This window comes from Musca autumnalis, unplaced genomic scaffold, assembly GCF_047663935.1.
Source record: "Musca autumnalis isolate F117 unplaced genomic scaffold, ASM4766393v1 scaffold_3, whole genome shotgun sequence".
Lineage (NCBI taxonomy): Eukaryota > Metazoa > Arthropoda > Insecta > Diptera > Muscidae > Musca > Musca autumnalis.
Window position 1 is genome coordinate 212,139,028 of NW_027411866.1, and position 21,182 is coordinate 212,160,209.

Here is a 21,182-nt window from a genome sequence, read left to right on the forward strand (position 1 = left end):
TGTTTTTAAAAATTTTCTCATCTGCGAACATTGTAGTTTCAGAGTCCGCAAAAACTTCCCAGGTGTATGCGCCTTCTATTTAAAGTTGCTTCAAGAGCACCGTGAAATGTAATTTTGTTATAGGACCGCGAAGACATCCTGAAACTTTAAAACGATCCTTAAACTGCACTTTTGCAAACATGTTTGTAATTTTTGGGAGGTACCCGAACGAGTTGACTTATTAAATGTTGACCAATTCGGTTGATTCCTTCGAGAGTAATCGTGCGTATCAGGTAGCCTGACAGACAAGCATGGCTAAATCGACTCTGAATAGTCTGCAAATGACTTCGTACAAATATATGTGGGTGTACAACTATTATTTCGATGAGTGACATGCCAAAAACTCTCTTATCATCTGTAAACATAATACAGTAATTTCTGGTTACCTGCATCATTCATACCTGTATTTTGGCGTTTCCTGAGCAAAAGTTATTTTTTAGGCAACTATTCTCTAGATTCCTTTCAATAGCTGTGTTCCTTTACTTACCTGAGGTTACCATTTTAACCATTTGTTACCATTTTTAACCTGCAAAACGTTCCTTAACCCCGAAAAGTGGCAAAACTGGAAGCAATTTTTAAGAGAGTGAGAGGGGAGAGAGAGAGTGAGAGGGAGAGAGAGAACTGATTTTTCGACTTTTGTTTGACGATTATTTCACAAAATGGACGAAAAACCGAAGAAATAGTCGAACACTGACAACACTAAATTAAAAACTGTGAAATAACAGACGAAAAATGATTTTTTATGTTTTTTCTAACATTGCTGCCAGACCTACCATTTTTCCGTTCCTTTACTTTTCTGGTAAAAAAATGTTCATGAGAGAGCAATTTTGAACAATTTTGACACATTTCTTTTTTACCACTCTTACCATTAAAAAAGTAAAGGAACAATGCTAATATATTATGTTTTACTGCACATTCAATAGCAGCATTTTGGACATAGCTGCATCAACATTTTGGCGATTTTGTTCTAATTTGGTTGTAGAATTTGTATATAGCTGCACAAGAAAAAAATTAGAAAATTTTTTGTGAACTTAAAACAAGCACAAAATTTTCACCAATCTGATTTTGTATTGAAAGAAGTGCGCAAAGCAAAGACAAAACAATAAAAGATAATTCAAAGTAAAAAAATAAACATTTTCTCTTCCGAGCATAAAATAACTCTCAATTTATTTCAACATTGCTTATAGCTGCATATCATAGGCACATAAGTAATATTAAAGATATCTGCGTTGATGCGCAGGTAAGCGAATTTAAGCTTTCTGCATTTTCGACATTCCTGCACAAGAAGTCTTGAAATTTTTGAATGTGCAGGTAAGCAAAAAATACCGGATATCGTGAATGAACAACACCGATCTTAAAGCTCAACACAAACGATAATTTAATTAACATTAATGTATAAATGATTTTCGCCCTAACAGCAAAATTTTCAAAAATAAGTGAATGATGCATGTTTTTTTCGTATTCATGTTTTAATTGATGAAACAAACCGTCTCTAATGTAACTCTGACCTGACAATATTCTTTGAGACTATGCAAATTATTGCAAATCATTTTTAGAGTCATTGTCAATTTCAAACGGCGTATAAATTGTGCAAATTAACTTCCGTGACACTTGATGTTTAATTAAGATAAATTACCGAGACATACTTCACATGAAAATACAATTATATTTGCCAATGGTATATATGGTCAGTGAACAAATACAACTCAAACTACAAAGTCATGGCTCCGTTTATAAAATTACCTGATCTGTACAATCAGAGTTCGCCGTCAGTAAATTTACCCTTAATTTTGGCCACAGTTTGGATTGTAAGAAATGATTTTGATGTGCGTATGGCATCGACGGTGACAATTGGCCAGTATGCCATGACGAAACACACACGCCAACTTCAAAATGATTTAATTGATGAAGTACTTAAAGGAACTATGAATCCTCAAGCCGTTATCAAATGTTGGGTGGAAAGTGAAACCCATAGTGTCTACGATGAAGAGAAAATGCGACAATTTTATTATGAGTTTATTTATCGAGAACGTTCCGTATGGTTTCTGGATAGTATGGAGGCTTTTATGTAAGTCTTAAAAGGGGTGCATGTGTTACACATATTAAATTTAAATGATGATTAGAGAGTGATTAACTGCGAACTTCTAAAATTGATGGTCTATATCAAGAATGTGTCGATGTGTGCAATGTATTGACCCATAACCTTTTAAAAGTCCCAAAATGAGGATTGTTTTCTTTATTTCCAGGAAATTAGAGAAAACTCTAAAAAACCCCCTGTATCGTTATCAACGCAATGGTTTATTTATATTGGTGTATACAGGACAGGAATCGAAAAGATTTTTCACAATAAGAAATATATTTACCCACCTCTACTATCTCTACATAACAAATGTCAATGTAATAATGATGGTCGAAGAATATGCCTACATTTACACGTATTATCCCTTTACACCGAATCGTTGCCATTCACCACAACCAGAATATGTTATGTCCTATGAGGATATCGAGTCAAATGAAAATGTCACTCTACCACAGGGTGGATTATTTCCCAATAAGGTAACCCATATGCATGGCTGCCCAGTCAGTGTGATCACCTGGACAAATAAACCATATACGTATGTAAAACGCAATCCTAAGACGGGGGCTTTTATTGCGTTATCTGGTATCGAAGGGTCTATAATAACATTGTTGGCGCGACACATGAATTTTACAATTGTTATAAAGCAGCCCGAACGGAAAGACGCAGGTGAAATTTTTCCAAATGGCACAGCCACGGGAGCAACACGAATGGTAAGTATTTTATCGGACTTTATACATCCTGCACCATAAAGAAACATCTCAATAACGCTTAGGAAATAGCTACAGTGAATGCAATTTAAAAGTAACGCAACCCAGCAAACCAATCGTACCGACATCGTATCGAAATCGGAACAAAATTCGGACGCTACGCCCGATGTCGGATCCGAAATCATAACGATTTCTTAAGGAATGTTATATGAATTGGCTGACATAATTTCGAAATGGAATGTCGGAGCGAAATCGCATAGATTTCGGTCAGAATTCGGAACTAAATCGGAAATTCGAAAGGCGAATTTTTTGTTTCGAATTCTTGTACAGATTTCTGAACGATTTCGAAAAAATGTCGTATGTAAATCGGAGGTACCTTACGAATCTTCGTAAAGACTACTAAACGATTTTGTAATAATGTAGTATGAATATTAGGGCTACGACTTTTTGAAATTTTTTCTTAAAAATGATTTCCTGTCGTGAGAATGAATGAACTTTTGCCTATTAATGCTTAAAATAACATTCATTCCATTTTATTATAAAAAGAGGTTCCCTAAAAAAAAACAACTTTGAAAAAATGTTTTTAAAAATGCTATGAAATAAAAAACAATTTTTTGTCAAAAAAATATTTTCTGATGCGCGAATAACTTTTATTCCATTTAAACATTAGAAAAGGTGTGGGACCTTTCTAATTCTTCTAATTTTTAGTATATATGAAATAAAGTTATATAATATAAAATGATATATATGTTATAATACGATGATAAAATTAGTGATAAATAAACGGTTATGTAATTTTTGTCATGTCGTGTGCCCCTATACCTTGTTTTCAGTTAAATATCTGCTAACAGTGACTTTAAAAAATTTTCAAAAATTCTGAAAAATAAAAACTTTAAAAGCTTTTTTTGCGGAATATTTTTTTATCGAATCACTTTATAATAAAGATTTTATTCAATCTTATGCTTTGTTTACATTCGGCGTCGTTTCGTGATTTCGAAACCGTTTCGTGATTTCGCGCGGAATCAAGCAAAATTTATCATGATTTCGCATATAAAAATGATATCATCTCATTTTGTGATTTCACCGAAATCAACATCGAAATCGCAGTACATATGATAAACAACCCTGTTTTTGTCTAAAAAAGTACCAAAAGTTGCAACACTTTTCACGTATCGAATAAACAATGTAGATGGTCAATTGCTGCAACAACAAAATTTAGTATCAAAATTTGTAAACAATGTGAAAAAATATTAAATTACTTAGTTAAAATCATGGCACAATTACCAAGGTAGTGGTATCACAGCAGCTGTTCGAATATGAAATGTCAAAACCTTTTTAAAACAAGTGAGAAAAGGCTATATTCGGTACGGGGCCGACTATGTGATACTACTACCTCTGTGCATTATCTTTTCACTCGAAAACATTTCTTTTAGGGAGATACGAAAGTTTTCACCTTTCTGGCTTTTATACCAAATGACTTAAGGCGAACTGAACCAAAATAATTAATATTTAATTTTATATTTGACTACTATCGACATCACCAACATCAATATGCTTCTATCTCTGTGAGAAAATTTCGTGATGATCCGATCAAAATTCAGGCCTGTAGTGTGATTGCACAAAAAGTGGAAAAAAGGGATGTATTACCGACTATTGCGATATCTCTATCATTTTACCACCTACGCCAACCTACTTTAGATAATTTTCAAGATGGGATTTTCTTCTTTCTCAGTCAGGCTTTGTTTTTAGATGTGATATCCGTCATTATTATTAAAATCGCAAACATTAAATGTTGGGGTTTATTTGCGACTATTGTGATATCTTGTTTGTTCGATCACCTACGGGAACCTACTTCACATAATTTTCTACTTTCATTGTCAGGTTTTGCTTTTGGTATACTCCATATAGAAGCTGAGATATTCGCTTTGGAAAAAACGTTGTATTTTTATCCAAATAAGTTGTTTACCCATTCTGGTCCTAAATATTATCCGACCATCACCAAAATCAATAGGCTTCTTCCTCTGCGAGACCCCCATTAAACCTCATCATTTCGTGACTATCCGATCAAAATTGCGACCTGTAGCGTGATTTCCAAAAAAAAGATAAATGTGATGTATTACCGACTATTGCGATATCCCCGTTATTTGGTCACCTACGCCGACCTAGTTAGCATCATTGTAAAGATAAAATCTTCTACTTTCATAGTCAGGCTTTGCTTTTGGAAAGTCCTCAACCATAGCTGCGATATTCGTCATTATAATTAAAATCGCAAAACTGAAAATTTGGGTTTTATTTGCGACTATTGTCATATTTTCGTAGTTTGATCACCTAGAGAACCTACTTTACATCATTGGAAAGGTGATATTTTCTACTTTCATTGTCAGGTTGTACTTAGTATACCCCATACAGAAGCTGAGATATTCACTTTGGAAGAAAAAAAAAACGTTGTCTTTTTATCCACATAAGTTTTTTGCCCATTCCGAACCCTAAATATTATCCGACCATCACCAAAAACAATAGGCTTCTTCCCCTCCGGTACCCTCATCAACATCCGAAATTTCGTGACGATCCTATCAAAATTGCGACATGTAGCGTGATTACAAGGTTTAGATAGACATACGGACGGACTGACGGACACATAGCCAGATCGGCTCAGCTCGTTGAGACATTCATTTTGGTATATATAAGTATGGGTCTACGACCATTATTTCGATGCGTTACAAACTTTTTGGCCAAAACCAACTTATAATACCCTCCCCACATAGTGGTGTAGGGTATAAAAAATCATTATTTCCTACACCACTATGTAGAAAGGGTATTATAAGTTTGTTTTGGTAAAAATTCATGTAGCACCGCGAAATATTCGTCGGAGGCCCGCAATATGGTATACCAATCTTCATATCTCGGCGAGATAAAGCGATTTTGAGATGTGTGTCCGTCTGTCCATTATAAATTATAATCAAACTCCAAAAATGGTGACATTTTTTAATACAGCTTATATCTTTTTTCCTGGAAGAGACATTCCGGGCAAGTAAGCTATACTTGGAAGAGAATCGCTTGACCTTTCTATTGATTTCAATTGTGTTGGTGTCACGGTTTCGGAGTCGGAGTCTACGAGTCGGAGTCGAGCTATTTTGCTGGAGTCGGAGTCTGAGTCGAAAAAAATAACTCGTTATAGAAATATAATATTAAATTTGCAACAAGAACAGTTTTTTAAAATTATTATTTTTTTAAAAGGAAGGTATAAGAAAACATATATGCAAACGGTATATTATACTAAGTTAAAGGAAATTTCACAGGATATTTACTATCCCCTGAAGTGTAGTCTATTCATCCCTATTTTATTGATCCAATTGATTTTTTACATTTTTGCAAACAAAAGTAAAGTTCTATGACAATCGAATTAAGATTGGACCTTTAACTTCTTTCGTCAGAAGTCTTACTGGTATTCTCACAAAGTTCTATTGGTATTCTCATATTTTTTTGTTTTTATGAGAAGTTATCCTTGTCTTCTATTAAAGACATTGTGGTCTCTATGGGAAATCTTACTGAATACCCTGTGACACAAAATGGAAGTCAAGATCTGGGGGTGGAAAAATTCCTTTTCGGGATGAAAACCCCAATTGAAAAACCCAAAGGATCCCATAGCTGAAATTTCCGAGTTATGACATAATGAATTTTTTGATTGACCCCCATCAATGATTGAGAAAATAGCTTTTTATCTCTGTTTCGAGATATTGTTTCATCATTGTTAGATGTCATGTTTTCAGTTAAATAGAATGAGGAACCTTCCTGTCGAGTATGCTGTCCTTCTACCTCAGTTCCTTCGATGTCCTTTTTGTTCTTGAACTCAAAAAGTAAAACAAAATGAAATTTTTCCCATATCCAAGAAATCTATATTGTCACGTTTTCATTGTCCTTTATTTTTTAATATTTTTCTCTTTCAGATGGAGAAAAAATCTGCCACAAAGTTACGTAGTGTTCTCGGAAAAAATCATAAAAAATTGATTTTATTGAGCTTTACAACTGGGGTTCTCCTTTTAAGACTAAGTACACTAAAATGTTGGTTTACATCCAGTTTGAAACTTGGTCATGAATTGCTTATAATTTTTGTTGCATGTACACTGTCCTTATGATTTTTATTGCCCCTTCATTTTCACATATTTTGCAAGCTTTAAGATTTTCTCACGCGGAAGAATTCCGTCCAGAATATACTCGTCCAAAAAAGGAAAACCGACAGAAACTTTCGTAAGATTCGGCCGAAACGATATTGATATGATCGAATGTATTCGAACGAATGTCCTTTCTAATGAATATGTAAGAAAAACTAACACATTAGCCTATATAGGCCAAAATATAGGAAAAAGTTAAAAAATTTTGCACATTTTATTCCTTTTTAGTGGTATAGGAATTCACTCTCGGAGTCGACTCGGAGTCGGAGTCGGAGCCGGAGTCGTGAAAAAAATTCGTCTGGAGTCGGAGTCGGAGTCAAGCCAAAAATACCTCGACTCCGAAACCCTGGTTGGTGTACATGATAAGATAACAGAGTTAGAGCCTAATATACGCAGTTATTTGGTAGTAGAGTTATCATAAACACGCTTGAGTTTGCAATTATAACTCAATAATCACGAAATTTTGTACGAGGTAAAAGTTTAGGTAGAAGAAGATGCTTACAATTTCGAATGATGATCTGATATTATTTTGTGGGTGAAATGGACCATTACTTTTGCATGAAAAATACAAAAAATATTTTTGATTTGTGAAAAGCTAATTCCCAGTGGTAAAGTTGTAGGGTATCACATGGTCGGCCCCATCCGACTATAGCCTTGCCTTTTTTGTTTTTGTTGTAATTTCCCCAACAACATAAATAACATTTTGACATAACATACTCAAAATTTTACGATACCACTACTTGGGTAATTGTGCCATGGTTACAATGCTATTTTTCTTCTTTTTAAATAAAAACACGATTTTGCCCAAGTTAGAACTCAAAAGTCTAGAACGCCTTTCGTTGACAATATTACCAGATGTGGAAAAAATCTCTCGCTAGTTGCTGAGCTGACGGGTATAGCAAAAAATTTCCTGGCTAATTGTTCTAAATATTTTAGATTAGACTGTTTCCAAAAGTTTAAAACATCAGTCGGGCTACATACGGCACTCGATAATATGTATCAATTTCTGTATCAAGTGGAGACTTTTTCATTTTTCGTCTTTTTGTAAATGTGGCATTGTAAATTCCTGCTCATCATATGTTCTCACGTTGTATATCATGTAACATTGCTTTTACATTAGCCAATAAAATCGTCTTCTTATAGATCATTTAGATATGACTTCATTAGCCGGATTTAGTGCATTATCAGGTTTTATTTGCTAAGTCCGGTCAAAATCTACCAGATTTCCCATACAAAAATAAATCCTCGTATTGGGTGGATTTATTTTAAATCCGGCATAAATCCTCGTATACAACTCTGTTTTTGCAACATGTTGCTAGAAAATACAAAAAGTTGCGAGCTGGGACACGAATCAAGGTAGATGCATCGGTAAATTGCTATTACAAAAATAATTTAAAATGTCAAAGTTTGTAAACGATACGAAAAAAATAAATTTGATTTGATACCAAGACAAATATTTGCAATGTTTAAACGATAAAATAATTCTTTATTTGCTCATTAGTTCGCATTAGTAGCATAATAAGCTAACATTTTCAATATTAAAAAATAAATTTGTTATTTGCCGTATGTTTTTTGAGACGAGTTCAATTTACAACAACTTCTTCTGACGTTTCAAATCCGATCGGATGGGCTGGTGCATCTACCTTGGTAATTGTGGTATGAACAAAAATCAGCTGATTGAAATTTAAAACCTCGAAAAGGTATATATAAATGCAATGAGATTTGTACTGGATTTATTAAATCCAGATGAGGATTTATGGCTAGTCCAAATGAGCTATTAAAGGGCGGAAATAAAAACATCCCTAAAAGATGTGTCATTGTTGGTACAAAGCGTTTAAGCAATGATGGTTTAGTTTTAGCTTTCAAATCTTTCATGAATTGAGAGTCAATGGTATCAATTGAGCAGACTTTCAAAAGTTTTTTAGACCAAAAGGGCAAAAATGTGCATAGTAGGGTACTTTTCCGAGAATATTTTATGGAAACCCAATAGAAGTTCTAGCAATGAAAACTTTAAGTCAGATATACGATCCAACTCATTCTTTTGTAGCAAAATACTCATAATCTGACTCTGGACTTGGTATATGCTCTCAAGTACATATGTATGTTGAATTCCAACGTGTTTTTATACCCTCAGCCTTTAGGCTATGAAGGGTATATCACCAATATTTTTGAAAATTTAACATAGCTGGAGCCAAGGTTTACCCTTTTAGAACACGCGACTTGTGATTGTATATTATACAAATTAAATGTTTATGGATAAAATGAAATGTTTTTGGACGTGGCAAAAAATATTGGCCTCAAAAGTTAATTTGCGTGGAAGCTGTGGCTATATTTATGTTAGAAAATGGGTAAAAATGGGTTGAAGCCAACGTGTCTTTTTTTGTTTTCTCTCGATTTGTGAGCAAACCACACTTCTCACGATTTTCCTGTCAAAGTAAAAGTAGAAGCCAACTAAATAAGGATAATCTCACTAATGTATAACTTTTCAAAATTTCATCTGCGTCTACCATTAAATGACGCTGACATTTTGAAGCCAAATTTACAGTGTTTTTTGGACATTTTCTTCTAGTCGCTTTCCGCAAACAGATTTTTCAAAAAGGCTTTAATAGGATTATAGTACTTGCGATTCTGAGCTTTTTGATACGTATATCGTGAATGTAGCCTCCACAGCTTCACAGAAATATGTATCGAAATGACGAAATTTTGTGTGAATATTTTTCTAAAAATCATATTATTCGGGCCTAATTTTTACAATTTTCATTCGATTTCCTCGTACTTGTATTTTATCGCGTTTTCTGCGGTTCGTTTCCACTGCAATGAAACAAATAATACAGCATCTTCGTTTTAGCGGAAACAGAGATTTGAAAACTTCACTGATAAGGGAACTACATTCATTTTATCCCAAAAAATAGTGTGTGATGCTACATCCACGGTTCTTAGTTGACCGCCTTGAAATAGATATATATCGATGTAGATGTTTATGGTGGACACTGAAATCGGATGCGGACAAAAGTTGTATGCACTTTGCGCAAATTAGCGATATTTTATAGGTTTTTTAGTGCTAAGATGCAGCCGATGCTACATCCTAGCCTCCAAATTAAATTTCGAAAAATATTTACAAATTAAAAGATATGGTCTTGCTGTACATGAAAATCACATGCGGACAAAATGATTTTGATATTTACGCGATTTACACGTATTTTAAAATGCATATAAATTAAAATGGGTTATTTGACCTCTATTTCCATTTCAGAAGCTTCGAGATATATCCTTATCAACCCAATTACCTTCCCTAATGGGAAAGCTTTAATACGAATGTCAATAAAGCAAAATCCGTCTATTTTATTGGGAGATTTAAGCAAAATGAAGGAAGTATTCCTATAGATTTTTACAATATTTTCTACTACATAATGCATGGAAAAAAATATTTTTCAAACAAAAAAATTACTTTTTTGACCAAAATCTGTGCTTATTTTTGCTGTAACATCGAAACTATAACACCAATCTGTATGATTGTAGTCTCATTTGATTCGCCGTGAAGTTTTGATACACAAAAAATTTTTATGTAATTTTATGACCACTAAATGGGCCTTCATTTTGAAAAAAGTTGACTTATATTCAATAATGTATCAATTTTATGTACATTCCGCGAATTCTGTGTAACATTTTGCAGGTATTATGCAATCTACTCGTTGAAGTCACTTCGAGAGAGCTTTTTTGTAACAATTGTGCTCATTAAAATAATTAGCGTTTTTATAATATTTTCTTTCTTAGAACGCGAAATAAAAGCGCCATAACTATTGTCCCCAACAACCAAAAATTGGCTCGCGACCAGATTCGTAATGCGAATTTTTTTCTTAACCTACATATCAAAAATCATTGATGTAGCGCGAAAAAAAGTATCCTTTTTTTCTGAAATGGAATATGAAATAATTGACAATATTCGTGATATACACTTTCATACGGGCAAAATGTGCCTCATCGAAATAATGGTTTTAGACCCCAAGTATGTTTGGACGAAATGTGTTTCAGACAATTTGGAGTCGATTGAGCAATGTCCGTCCGTCTGTCTGTCTGTCTGGCTGGCTGGAGCGCACGATAACTCTCGAAGGGATGAACCGATTCGGTTCAAATTTTGGCTTTCGTAATATTTTGTCCAAACTTAGTTTAAGTTCGAAGATGAGCTATATCGGTCCACTCCTTCCGGTACCTCCCCCACAAAAGTTCGAAAATGTTCGGAAAATTTGTACGCACGATAACTCTTGAAGGGTGTAACCGATTTGGTCCATACTTTGCCCATCGTGGAGCGTGTACCAGACTTAGATCAGGTTTTAATATGGACTCAATCGGTCCACTCCGTCGGGTACCTCCCACACAAAATTTTGGAAAAGTTCAGTTTAGAAACATCTCTCGAATCGCTTTGATTTTTGCTTTAGCAACTTGTATTCACTGCCCTCCATACGACGGTATAAGTTTCATCAGGGGCAAGTCCTATAACTCTTGAAGAGAGTGGCCGAATTGGTCCATACTTTACACATCCTAATATATCTACCAGATATAGATCAGGTTCAAATATGGACTATATTTGTCCACTCTATCCGGTACCTCCCACTCAAAATTTCGGATACATGTTCACTTTAAGACCTGCTTTCGAATCACTTTGATTTTTGTTGAAGCAACTTGCATTGCTGCCTCAATTGCGACGGTAAAAGTTGTTTCAGGGACAAGTTCATACTTCTTGAGCAAACATCCCTGAAGTTCTAAAAAACCCCTATGGTACCATATGTAGTGGCTGGAGATCCATTCTTTTTAGTATCTCCTCCGCAAAACTTTTGATATTAAATCCTAATCAACATTTTTGTCAGTTCAAACGCCCAAAATTTTTAAAACTCCCTAAATACATGCGTTTTTTGGAAAAAAATTCTTTCAATATACACAGGCTGAGGGTATATCTCTGTCGGCAAAGCCGACTGATACTTTTTTACTTGTTCTGTTCAAAATTCTCTTCAGACAAGTCAATAAAATATAGAAATGTATAACCACAGCCTATGCATATCAAGTTTTTATTCAATTTTCTTGCAAAATCTACTAATAAAATGAATGACAAAGTCAAAATTAAAATCAAAAATGTCAAATGGGCTGGCCTTCCCTCTATCTTTTAAACATAAAATTTTATATTCCTAGAAAAAAATCATTCTGTTGGGATAAGTTACTATAATAATTTTTAGTCTCTAAGAGAACATTGTTAAAGAAATTAATTGGAAATAAATAAATTGAAAAAAAAAAACAAAACTCAGCCACAACCGTAAAAATACCGAAAATTGGGAGGTATCGTTCTATATGAAGGTCTGAACCTAAGCCGACAAATTTTAGGTGGAAAGTTTTTACCCCCAAGGAAGACTTAATACCAACTTTCAGCCATTTCAGCGGTATATTGAGGCCACAGCCTTCAAAATACCAGAAATGTTTTGTACCCCCAACGAAGAATAAATACCAAATTTCAGTCATTTCGGTGGGATATTGAGGCTACAACCTTAAAAACACCGAAAATCGGGAGGTACCGTTATATGTGGGCTATATGAAGACGTGGACCTATACCGACAAATTTCAGGTGGAAAGTTTTATATCCCCAACGGAGACTAAATACCAAAATTCATTCATTTCGGTGGGATATTGAGGCCACAACCTTCATAATACCGAAGATCAGGAGGTGCCATTCTATGGGGGCTATATGAAGACGTGAACCTATACCGACAAATTTCAGTTGTAAAGTTACATACCCCTAACGAAAACTTAATACTAAATTTCAGCCATTTCGGTGTGATATTTATACCACAAATCCTTGAATATATTTTTGCATATGGTTTTGCATATGCTCATTTTATGCAGATATGCACAAATATGTCAAAATATGCACGATATGCAAAATATGCGAAAATTTCTGGGCCTAATTCGTCTTAATTTGTAATAAAACGAGTTTCTGTCTAATAAGGTTTTCTCTACGACCATTCTAACCATATATGCATTTGCATAGGATTCCGCAGTCTACTTATGAATATCCAGATGCCGCTGCGAAGTCTACAAGCCTCATTCCGTTTTCAGGTGTTTTACTGTGGACACTGAATTTCCCGACTAGAATAATTTTAATGTCATGCGCAGAACAACGGTTACATGTTTCTTCTAAGTGCTCGTAAAATATTTCTGTTATTGTACTAAGTCTTTCATTCACTGGGATGAAGCTGAAGACCAGATGTTTTAACCTACGACCACCTACAAACCCACAACTAAAATCATGCTACGTGTCATAGTAGCTACAATGCAGGGCGTCATCTTCCTCATTCCTTCGTATTTCCTCTATAAAGAGTGTGAACATTCCAAGTGCAGATTAGCAGATCATGGCCCTTACAACGATTGCAGTGGTCGTCAACTTTAGATGGGTTTGTTTTTCGTTTTCTTTGTTTTTTCGATGTTTTTTTTTTGTAAGTTTGGATTACTGGAACAATGTCCATCTCAAGGTTTTAACGTTTTTATTGTTGAAAACGTGGTACATGTTAGCTCACTAACTTTAATGGATATTAAATGCAGCTCCCTAGGTGACAACACAGGATCAAGATAAGTCCTGGGTTTTGTTTTGTTGAAGTCGGTTGCTTGGTATCTTTTTGGGAAAAAAAGTTGCCTGTATTGGAAGTAAAAATTAATAATAATAAATATAAACTTATAATAATTGATTTCAAATTTTTCACTTTCAGATTTTAGAACAAGAAGCCAACATCACCGTTATGTCCTTTATGATCTATTCAGAACGTTCCAAGAGATTACAACCTAGTCGCAGTTACTTACGGCAATTCTATGTATTGGCAATGCCACTTGGCCGGCCGCTAACGCCATTTGAACGTCTAATAAAACCATTCAATAGTGCAGTTTGGTCCTGTTTCAATATAAGTTTGTGCTTAGCTCTTGTTTGCATCTTCTACATAAAAATATTGGGAAAATCACACCTAATGAATTTTGTTTTTGGCCAAGGTAATCGGACACCTTTCACAAACCTGTTGAACACCTTATTTGGTGGAGTAATGAGTTCGCGTAATATACCACAAAAGAACTTTGCTCGTTATCTTCTGGCGGTATGGATGCTATACACCTTTGTCTTACGATCTGCCTACTCTGGAGAACTGTTCAATATTCAACAGGATGGCACCGGACAAAATACTTTACAAACATTGAGAGAAGTTGTTGCCAATAATTATACAATCTTTACATATGGAGTTTTACAAAATATCATCAGAACTGCAATTCCCGGAGGGAATATACAAACATTTGATAAAGAAAACACATTAACAAACGTTCTTAAAACTATAAGTGAACCGGACAGCCGACATAAAATCGCTCTGACATTGTTGGATTCATCGATAAACTATCACAATCAAAATAATCCAACGCGGCGAGTTCATGTTCTCAAGGAACGTGTAATAACGGCTCCCTTGGTTTTCTATATGCCACGTTACAGCTTTCTGCGTGGTGAGACAAGTAGAATTTTACTGAGAATAGTCGAGTCGGGATTGGTACGTCTTTATACATCTTTGAATTTGTTCACGCCAATTTCACCAGATCGACAACCCGAAACTGTCGATTTGTCACTGAGTGTGTTAGTTGGAATATTTTCGTTTTACGCCTTTCTTTTGTCAATATGTTTTGTGGTGTTTCTTTTGGAAATTTTATCCATAAAATATAAACGAATAAAGAAGGTAGTTGACTTTTTGAATAGTTAATAAAAAGGAAGTTTTATTTGGAATAAAAAAGGAACTCTTCACAAAAAGAATTAAAGCTCACGTTACGTCAATGAAATTTGTCATTGATTTTGACCTACGGTAAGTATTTTTGCAGGGAAAGACTATCAGACTTTTACCATGGGACCATTATTGGATTAAAACCTCTCGACACAATAGTGTCAGAAAGCTACGGAATTAATTCCAAAATATTTATGCTAACGAAATAATAGATTTAGACCACAAGTATGTCTGGACGAAATCCGTTTCAGAAAATTTGGGGTTGACTTAGCAATGTCCGTCCGCCCGAATGGAAGATGGAAGATGAACTATGTATATAGGTCCCCACCTTCCTTATAAAAGTTCAAACCGTTTCACTAAAATGGTGCACATGATAACTCTTGCAGATAGCAACCGATTTAGTCCATACTTTGCACATCGTAATATTTCTACGAGACATAGATTAGGTTCGAATATATATGTATGTCAACTCCTTCCGAAAATACATTTTAAGGTCTGCTCCCGAATGGAAGATGGAAGATGAACTATGTATATAGGTCCCCACCTTCCTTATAAAAGTTCAAACCGTTTCACTAAAATGGTGCACACGATAACTCTTGCAGGTAGCAACCGATTTAGTCCATACTTTGCACATCGTAATATTTCTACGAGACATAGATTAGGTTCGAATATATATGTATGTCAACTCCTTCCGAAAATACATTTTAAGGTCTGCTCCCGAATCGCTTTGATCCTTGTTGTAACAACTTGTATTCGCTGCTGAAGGTACAAGTTTTTCAGGGGTAGGTCCTTACTTTCTGAGAAAATAGTCCGAAAGCTGTAAAAACCCCTATGGCACCATTTTTAGTGCCTGACGCGCACCATAACTCCTGAAATAATCAGCCGTTTTGGTTTAAAATTTGGCCTTCGTAATATTTTTCCCAATCTTAGTTTAAGTTCGAAGAAGGGCACTATCGGTGCACATCTGTCAGTACCTCTCCCTAAACGTTACAAAAATGTCACTAAAATGGTCCAAATTTTTGATCTCCTAATATTTTGTTCAAATGTAGTTTTACTTCAGAAATGGTCCGTATCGGTATTCCTATAAGGTACATATCCCACAAAAGATCAAAAATTTTGTTTAAGTACAGTTTAACATCAGTTTTAAGATTGTTTGGAAAATTATGACGATGCTAACCTTTGTGTCCTGTTTAAGCGATATTATGGTTTTCGTGGGCAAGCCCATACTTCCTGACATATTGGTCCAAAAGCTCTAAATTATACGGTGACCAATTGAAATTACTGGTGGGCATAATGTCTATCGAAAGGAATAACTTCCATAACAAAATCCACTTCCGAAACGCACTATGTTGGTCCATTCCTTCAAGTACATCCTCCTCAAGACTTTTGAGCTTCAAACCAAATATATTTTTATACCCTCAGCATTTATGCTAACGAGTGTATATACAGTTTCATACGAGCAACATCTGCCTCAACGAAAATATGGTTTTTGAACCCAAGTATGTTTGTACGAAACCCGTTTCAGTTAACTTGGAGTTGATTTAGCCATGTCCGTCCGTCTGTCTGTGTGGCTGGAGCGCACGGTAACTTTCGAACGCATCCACCGATTCGGTCCAAAATTTTGCTTTCGTAATATTTTTTCGAAACTTAGTTTAAGTTCGAAGATGGGTTATATCGGCCCACTCTTTCCGTTACCTCCCCCACAAAAGTTCGAAAATGTTCGGAAAAATTTGTGCGCACGATAACTCTTGAAAGGAGCAACCGATTTGGTCCATACTTTGCACATCATGAAGATTCTACCAGACCGGTACCAGACCAGCTCTTGAATCGCTTTTATTTTGCTGTAGCAACTTGTACTCACCGCCCCCCATACGAGGTAAAAGTTTTGTCTGGGGCAAGTCCGTACTTCATGAGAAAATAACCCTAAATGTGACAAAAGCGCAAGTTAACACCCGAACGAATCTACCGATTCGGTCTAAAATTTGACCTTCGTAATATTTTGTCCAAACTTACTTTAAGTTCGTAGATGCGCCATATCGATCCACTCCTTCAGGTACCTCCTCCACAAAAGTTCAAAAATGTGCACACGATAACTCTTAAAGGCAGTGACCGGTTTGGTTCACACTTTATATATAATTTATATATAATATAATTGTTCCACAAGCATTCCATAAGGGACAAGGGAGACTTCTCTGGTTCACAATGTACACATCCTAATATATCTACCAGGCAAGCCCATACTTTTTGAGAAAACAGCCTGATATTACGATATCTCTTGAACGGGGCAACCAATTTGGTCCAAAATTTGGATCTCTTAATATTTTGACCAAATTTAGTTTAACTTATAAAATGGCCCTTAGGGTAACTCCCACACAAAAGTTCAAAGTTGCAATTAGCCTGAAGGTATATCTCTGTCGACAAAGTCGACTGATACTTTCTTACTTGTTTTGTCCGCAAGTTCATACTTCCGAATAGGGCCAAAAATCTGTGTAGCCGGTATTAAATTTGTTATTGTCAATAGATGGAAGTTCCAATTCACACAAAAGAAAGCCGAATGATATTTTTATACCCTCCACCATAGTATGGAGGGTATATTAAGTTTGTTTTTCTCTTTGTAACACATCGAACTAATCATTTGCGACCAAATAAAGTATACATATATATTCTTGGTCAGGATAAAATTCTAAGACCGTACCTCCCGATTTTCCGTATTTTGAGGATTTTAGCTAAAATTTTTGATAGAACTAACTGTAATTTGACAGTTGAGGTTCCTAGTAATCACAAGACTTCTCCACTAAAAACTGTCGACATAGGTATAGCCCCCATTTAACGGTACCTCCCGATTTTCGGTATTTTGTGGGTTTTAACTACATTTTTTGAACGAACTACCCATAATTTCACGTTGGGAGTTTTCAGTGGTCACAAAATATCTTCACTAAAAACCGTCAACAGAGATACATGTTTAGGTATAGCCCCCTATATATGTAACTGTACCTCCCGATTTTCTCTATGATATAGCCCCATATTAGGTTCCCTACCAATTAATTTCCTTTTTTTAGGAGTTGGCCAATCTCGTTCAATTGAACGATCCGGATCACTTTCTCGTTCAATGGACACCGGTAATATCTTTGGTAAAACTGCGTACACTTAATTTCACACGTTGGTTTTTATGATATTACTTATTGGTCTTTGAATGAGGACAGTGATCCGGATCGTTCAATTGAACGAGATTGTCCAACTCTAATTTTGTATGCTTTTTACCTTATTTAGGTATCAGTGATCACAAAATATCTCCGTTTACAATTGTGGACGGACTTTTACATCTTTGTGTTTATTTCAGCTTTAGTCCATATTTTGTTGTATTCAAGTATTTGAATAACAACAAAATGTTTTACAGTGGATATGAAATTGATTAGTTGCGGGCGGAGGGTAGGGAATACTGCAGTTGTGGACGGAATATAATTATTCCGATTCAGTTCAGAATATTTTATGGTGGAGGGTATAAAAAGTTCAGCCAGGCTGAACATAACCCTGTTTTACTTCTTTTATTTGTAACACATCGAAATAGTCGTCAGATACCCCATAAAGTATATGGGGATTTCTGAGTGAAATCAGACCCTTTTTCAAGATGAGGTTTTTGATTTCCAATTTTTTTTTGCTGTGGCGATGCTGCTGATTAACAAAACATTTTAGCATATTTTAAATTTTTTTTTTTTTTTTGACTAACGGTTCCAGAGATATCGCGCCTTGAAAAAGTCAAATTCTGTAAAAACTACATGCAAAGAAATACTCATAACTTCTTTAATATTGGTCCAAATGGGACTATCTTTTTTTGATTTGTTTGTTTTTTTATCAGCTATCGAAAGAAATGTGTAAAAGAAAAATACAGAGTGGGCGTCGATGCAATTTTCGGGATTTAAACATGATTGCACCCTTCGATTTTTTCAAAAAAAAATTATGTTAAACTACGTTCAATTACAAAAATTTTAAGCTCTATGTGGTAATGGGATTCGGACGATTACTATTTTTTCTGAATTTTTAAAAATTTGTCAATACAATTTTTCCTTTATACCTTTGTCCAAAAATGTATTATTTTATTTAAAAAATTAAACGTTTCATTTATAAATATTTGTTTTGATTTTATATTTATGAATTTATCTCAAACATCTTAAAAACTGCGTCATTTTTGATTTTGAAAATGCATCAACGAAGATTCCATTAAAGTGCACTGTGGATTTTTTTTCTATTTTTTATGATAAATATATAATATATAATGATAAATATGTACTCTTAGCTTCAAAAATACAGGAAATACAAATTTTGCACAAAGGTATTAAGGAAAAATTGTATTGACAAATTTTAAAAAATTCAGAAAAAATAGTAATCGTCCGAATCCCATTACCACATAGGGCTTACAATTTTTGTAATTGAACGTAGTTTAACATAATTTTTTTTTTTTTAAAAAACCGAAGGGTGCAATCATGTTTAAAAATTTATTTTAAATATTAAATCCCGAAAATTGCATTGAAGCCCACTGTACATTTTTCTTTTAAATATTTCTTTCGATAGCTGATAAAAAAACAAACAAATCAAAAAAAGATGGTGCCATTTGGACCAATATTAAAGAAGTAATGAGTATTTCTTTGCATGTAATTTTTACAGAATTTGACTTTTTCAAGGCGTGATATCTCTAGAACCGTTAGTCAAAAAATTTGAAAATATACTAAAATGTTTTGTTAATCAGCAGCATCGCCACAGCAAAATATAAAGGAAATCAAAAACCTCATCTTGAAAAAGTGTCCGATTTCACTCAGAAATCCCCATATATATTTTTGATCAGCATAAAATTCTAAGTCCATATAGGCATGTCCGTATGCCCATTAATCTGCGTGTCTGTTGAAATCCAGACACAAATTGTAATTTTTAAAATAGAGCTTTATAATTTGGTAAGAAGTTGTGACATCAATCTCCCATCGAAATGGCTGAAATTTGGTTTTTTTCTTCTTTGGGGGTATACAACATTCAACCTGGAATTTATTGGTACAGTTCTTCGCCTTCATATAGCCCCCATAGAAGGCTCCCTCCCGATTTTCAGTATTTTGAAGGTTGAGGCCACAAACTTCAACAACATCCTACTGAAATGGCTGAAATTTGGTATTTAGTCTTCGTTGTGGTTAATACAATTTTCCAAATCAATTTTGTCGGAATAGGTCCACGTCCTCATATACTCGTAGACCCTATAGAACGGTGCCTTCCCATTTCGGTATTTTGAAGGTTGTGCCCTCAGTATCCCACTGGAATGGCTGAAATCTGGTATTTAGTCTTAGTTGGGGTAACAACTTTCCACCTGAAATTAGTCGGTATAGGTCACCGTTTTGCTATAGCGCCCATAGAAGGGGACCACCCGATTTTCTATATTTTTAAGGTTGTGGCCTCAATATTCCACCAAAGTGGCTGAAATTTGGTATTTGGTCTTCGTTGGTGGTGTACAACTTTCCACCAGAAATTTGTCGGCCTATAGTAAGGTATCCCCGGTTTTCGTTATTTTGAAATTTGTGGGGTCACACCGAAATGACTGAAATTTTGTAGTACGGTTTATCAGATATATATCAGGAAATATGGACTTACGCCCGAAGAACATATTATTAAAATTTCATGACGACCAGGATCCCTAAACTGCATTTATGCCAATAAGTGGTTCGACATAGTCCTTACTTTGTCGGTTACTCCCTTCGAGAGTTATCGTGCGCACCATGAACAAATTAAAATTCTTCGCGGTTTAGAAGATATACCTACCAAAATGCTCACTTTTGACTTAATTTTTCAAGCATATTTTTGATGTCCTTTTTATCCTGGAATGCACTAATTGATTATCATTATATAAAGCCTGTACTCTCCTCTTTAATATGACACCAATAGCAACATCGTACGACGAGTACAAGTATTTAAAATATTGTTGGCACGTATATAATTGTTGAGGTATTTCAGCAAAGCGATGTGTGTATGTATGTAGTAGTTATATAACAAATTGTCAACTTTTCTTTTTTTCTCTCTTTTCTATTGTCCTTGTTGGTAATGTCAAATTGACCAAGTGATTATCGATACCATTGATTAGTAAACAATTAACGGAGAAGGTAATTTTGATGATTTCTGTGTGTTGCAAAAAAGTAGAAAAGTAGGAATAGTAAAAGTTGATGAAAACGAGTATATTTAAAAAAAACAATATATAAAATGAAGATGCATATCACTAAATGAATAGACCTGATCAGATCAAAATTGTGTAGCCTGATATCAGCGTTCACAAAACAAAGTATCAGTCGGCTTTGCCGACAGAGATATACCCTCAGCCTGTGCAAATTGAAACACTTTTTTCACAAAAAACTGATGTTTTTAGTGG

General features: G+C 34.8%; 1 protein-coding gene across 1 annotated transcript; it reads left to right on the forward strand.

The window, feature by feature from the left end:
- The first annotated feature begins 1,652 nt into the window (after window positions 1-1,652).
- Window positions 1,653-14,773, forward strand: LOC141398800 (uncharacterized). Its single transcript, XM_073976483.1, has 3 exons — window positions 1,653-2,107; window positions 2,286-2,829; window positions 13,748-14,773. Exons 1-3 carry the CDS (start codon window positions 1,761-1,763, stop codon window positions 14,765-14,767), a joined length of 1,911 nt encoding a protein of 636 aa, XP_073832584.1. The 5' UTR covers window positions 1,653-1,760; the 3' UTR covers window positions 14,768-14,773.
- Window positions 14,774-21,182: the final 6,409 nt, after the last annotated feature.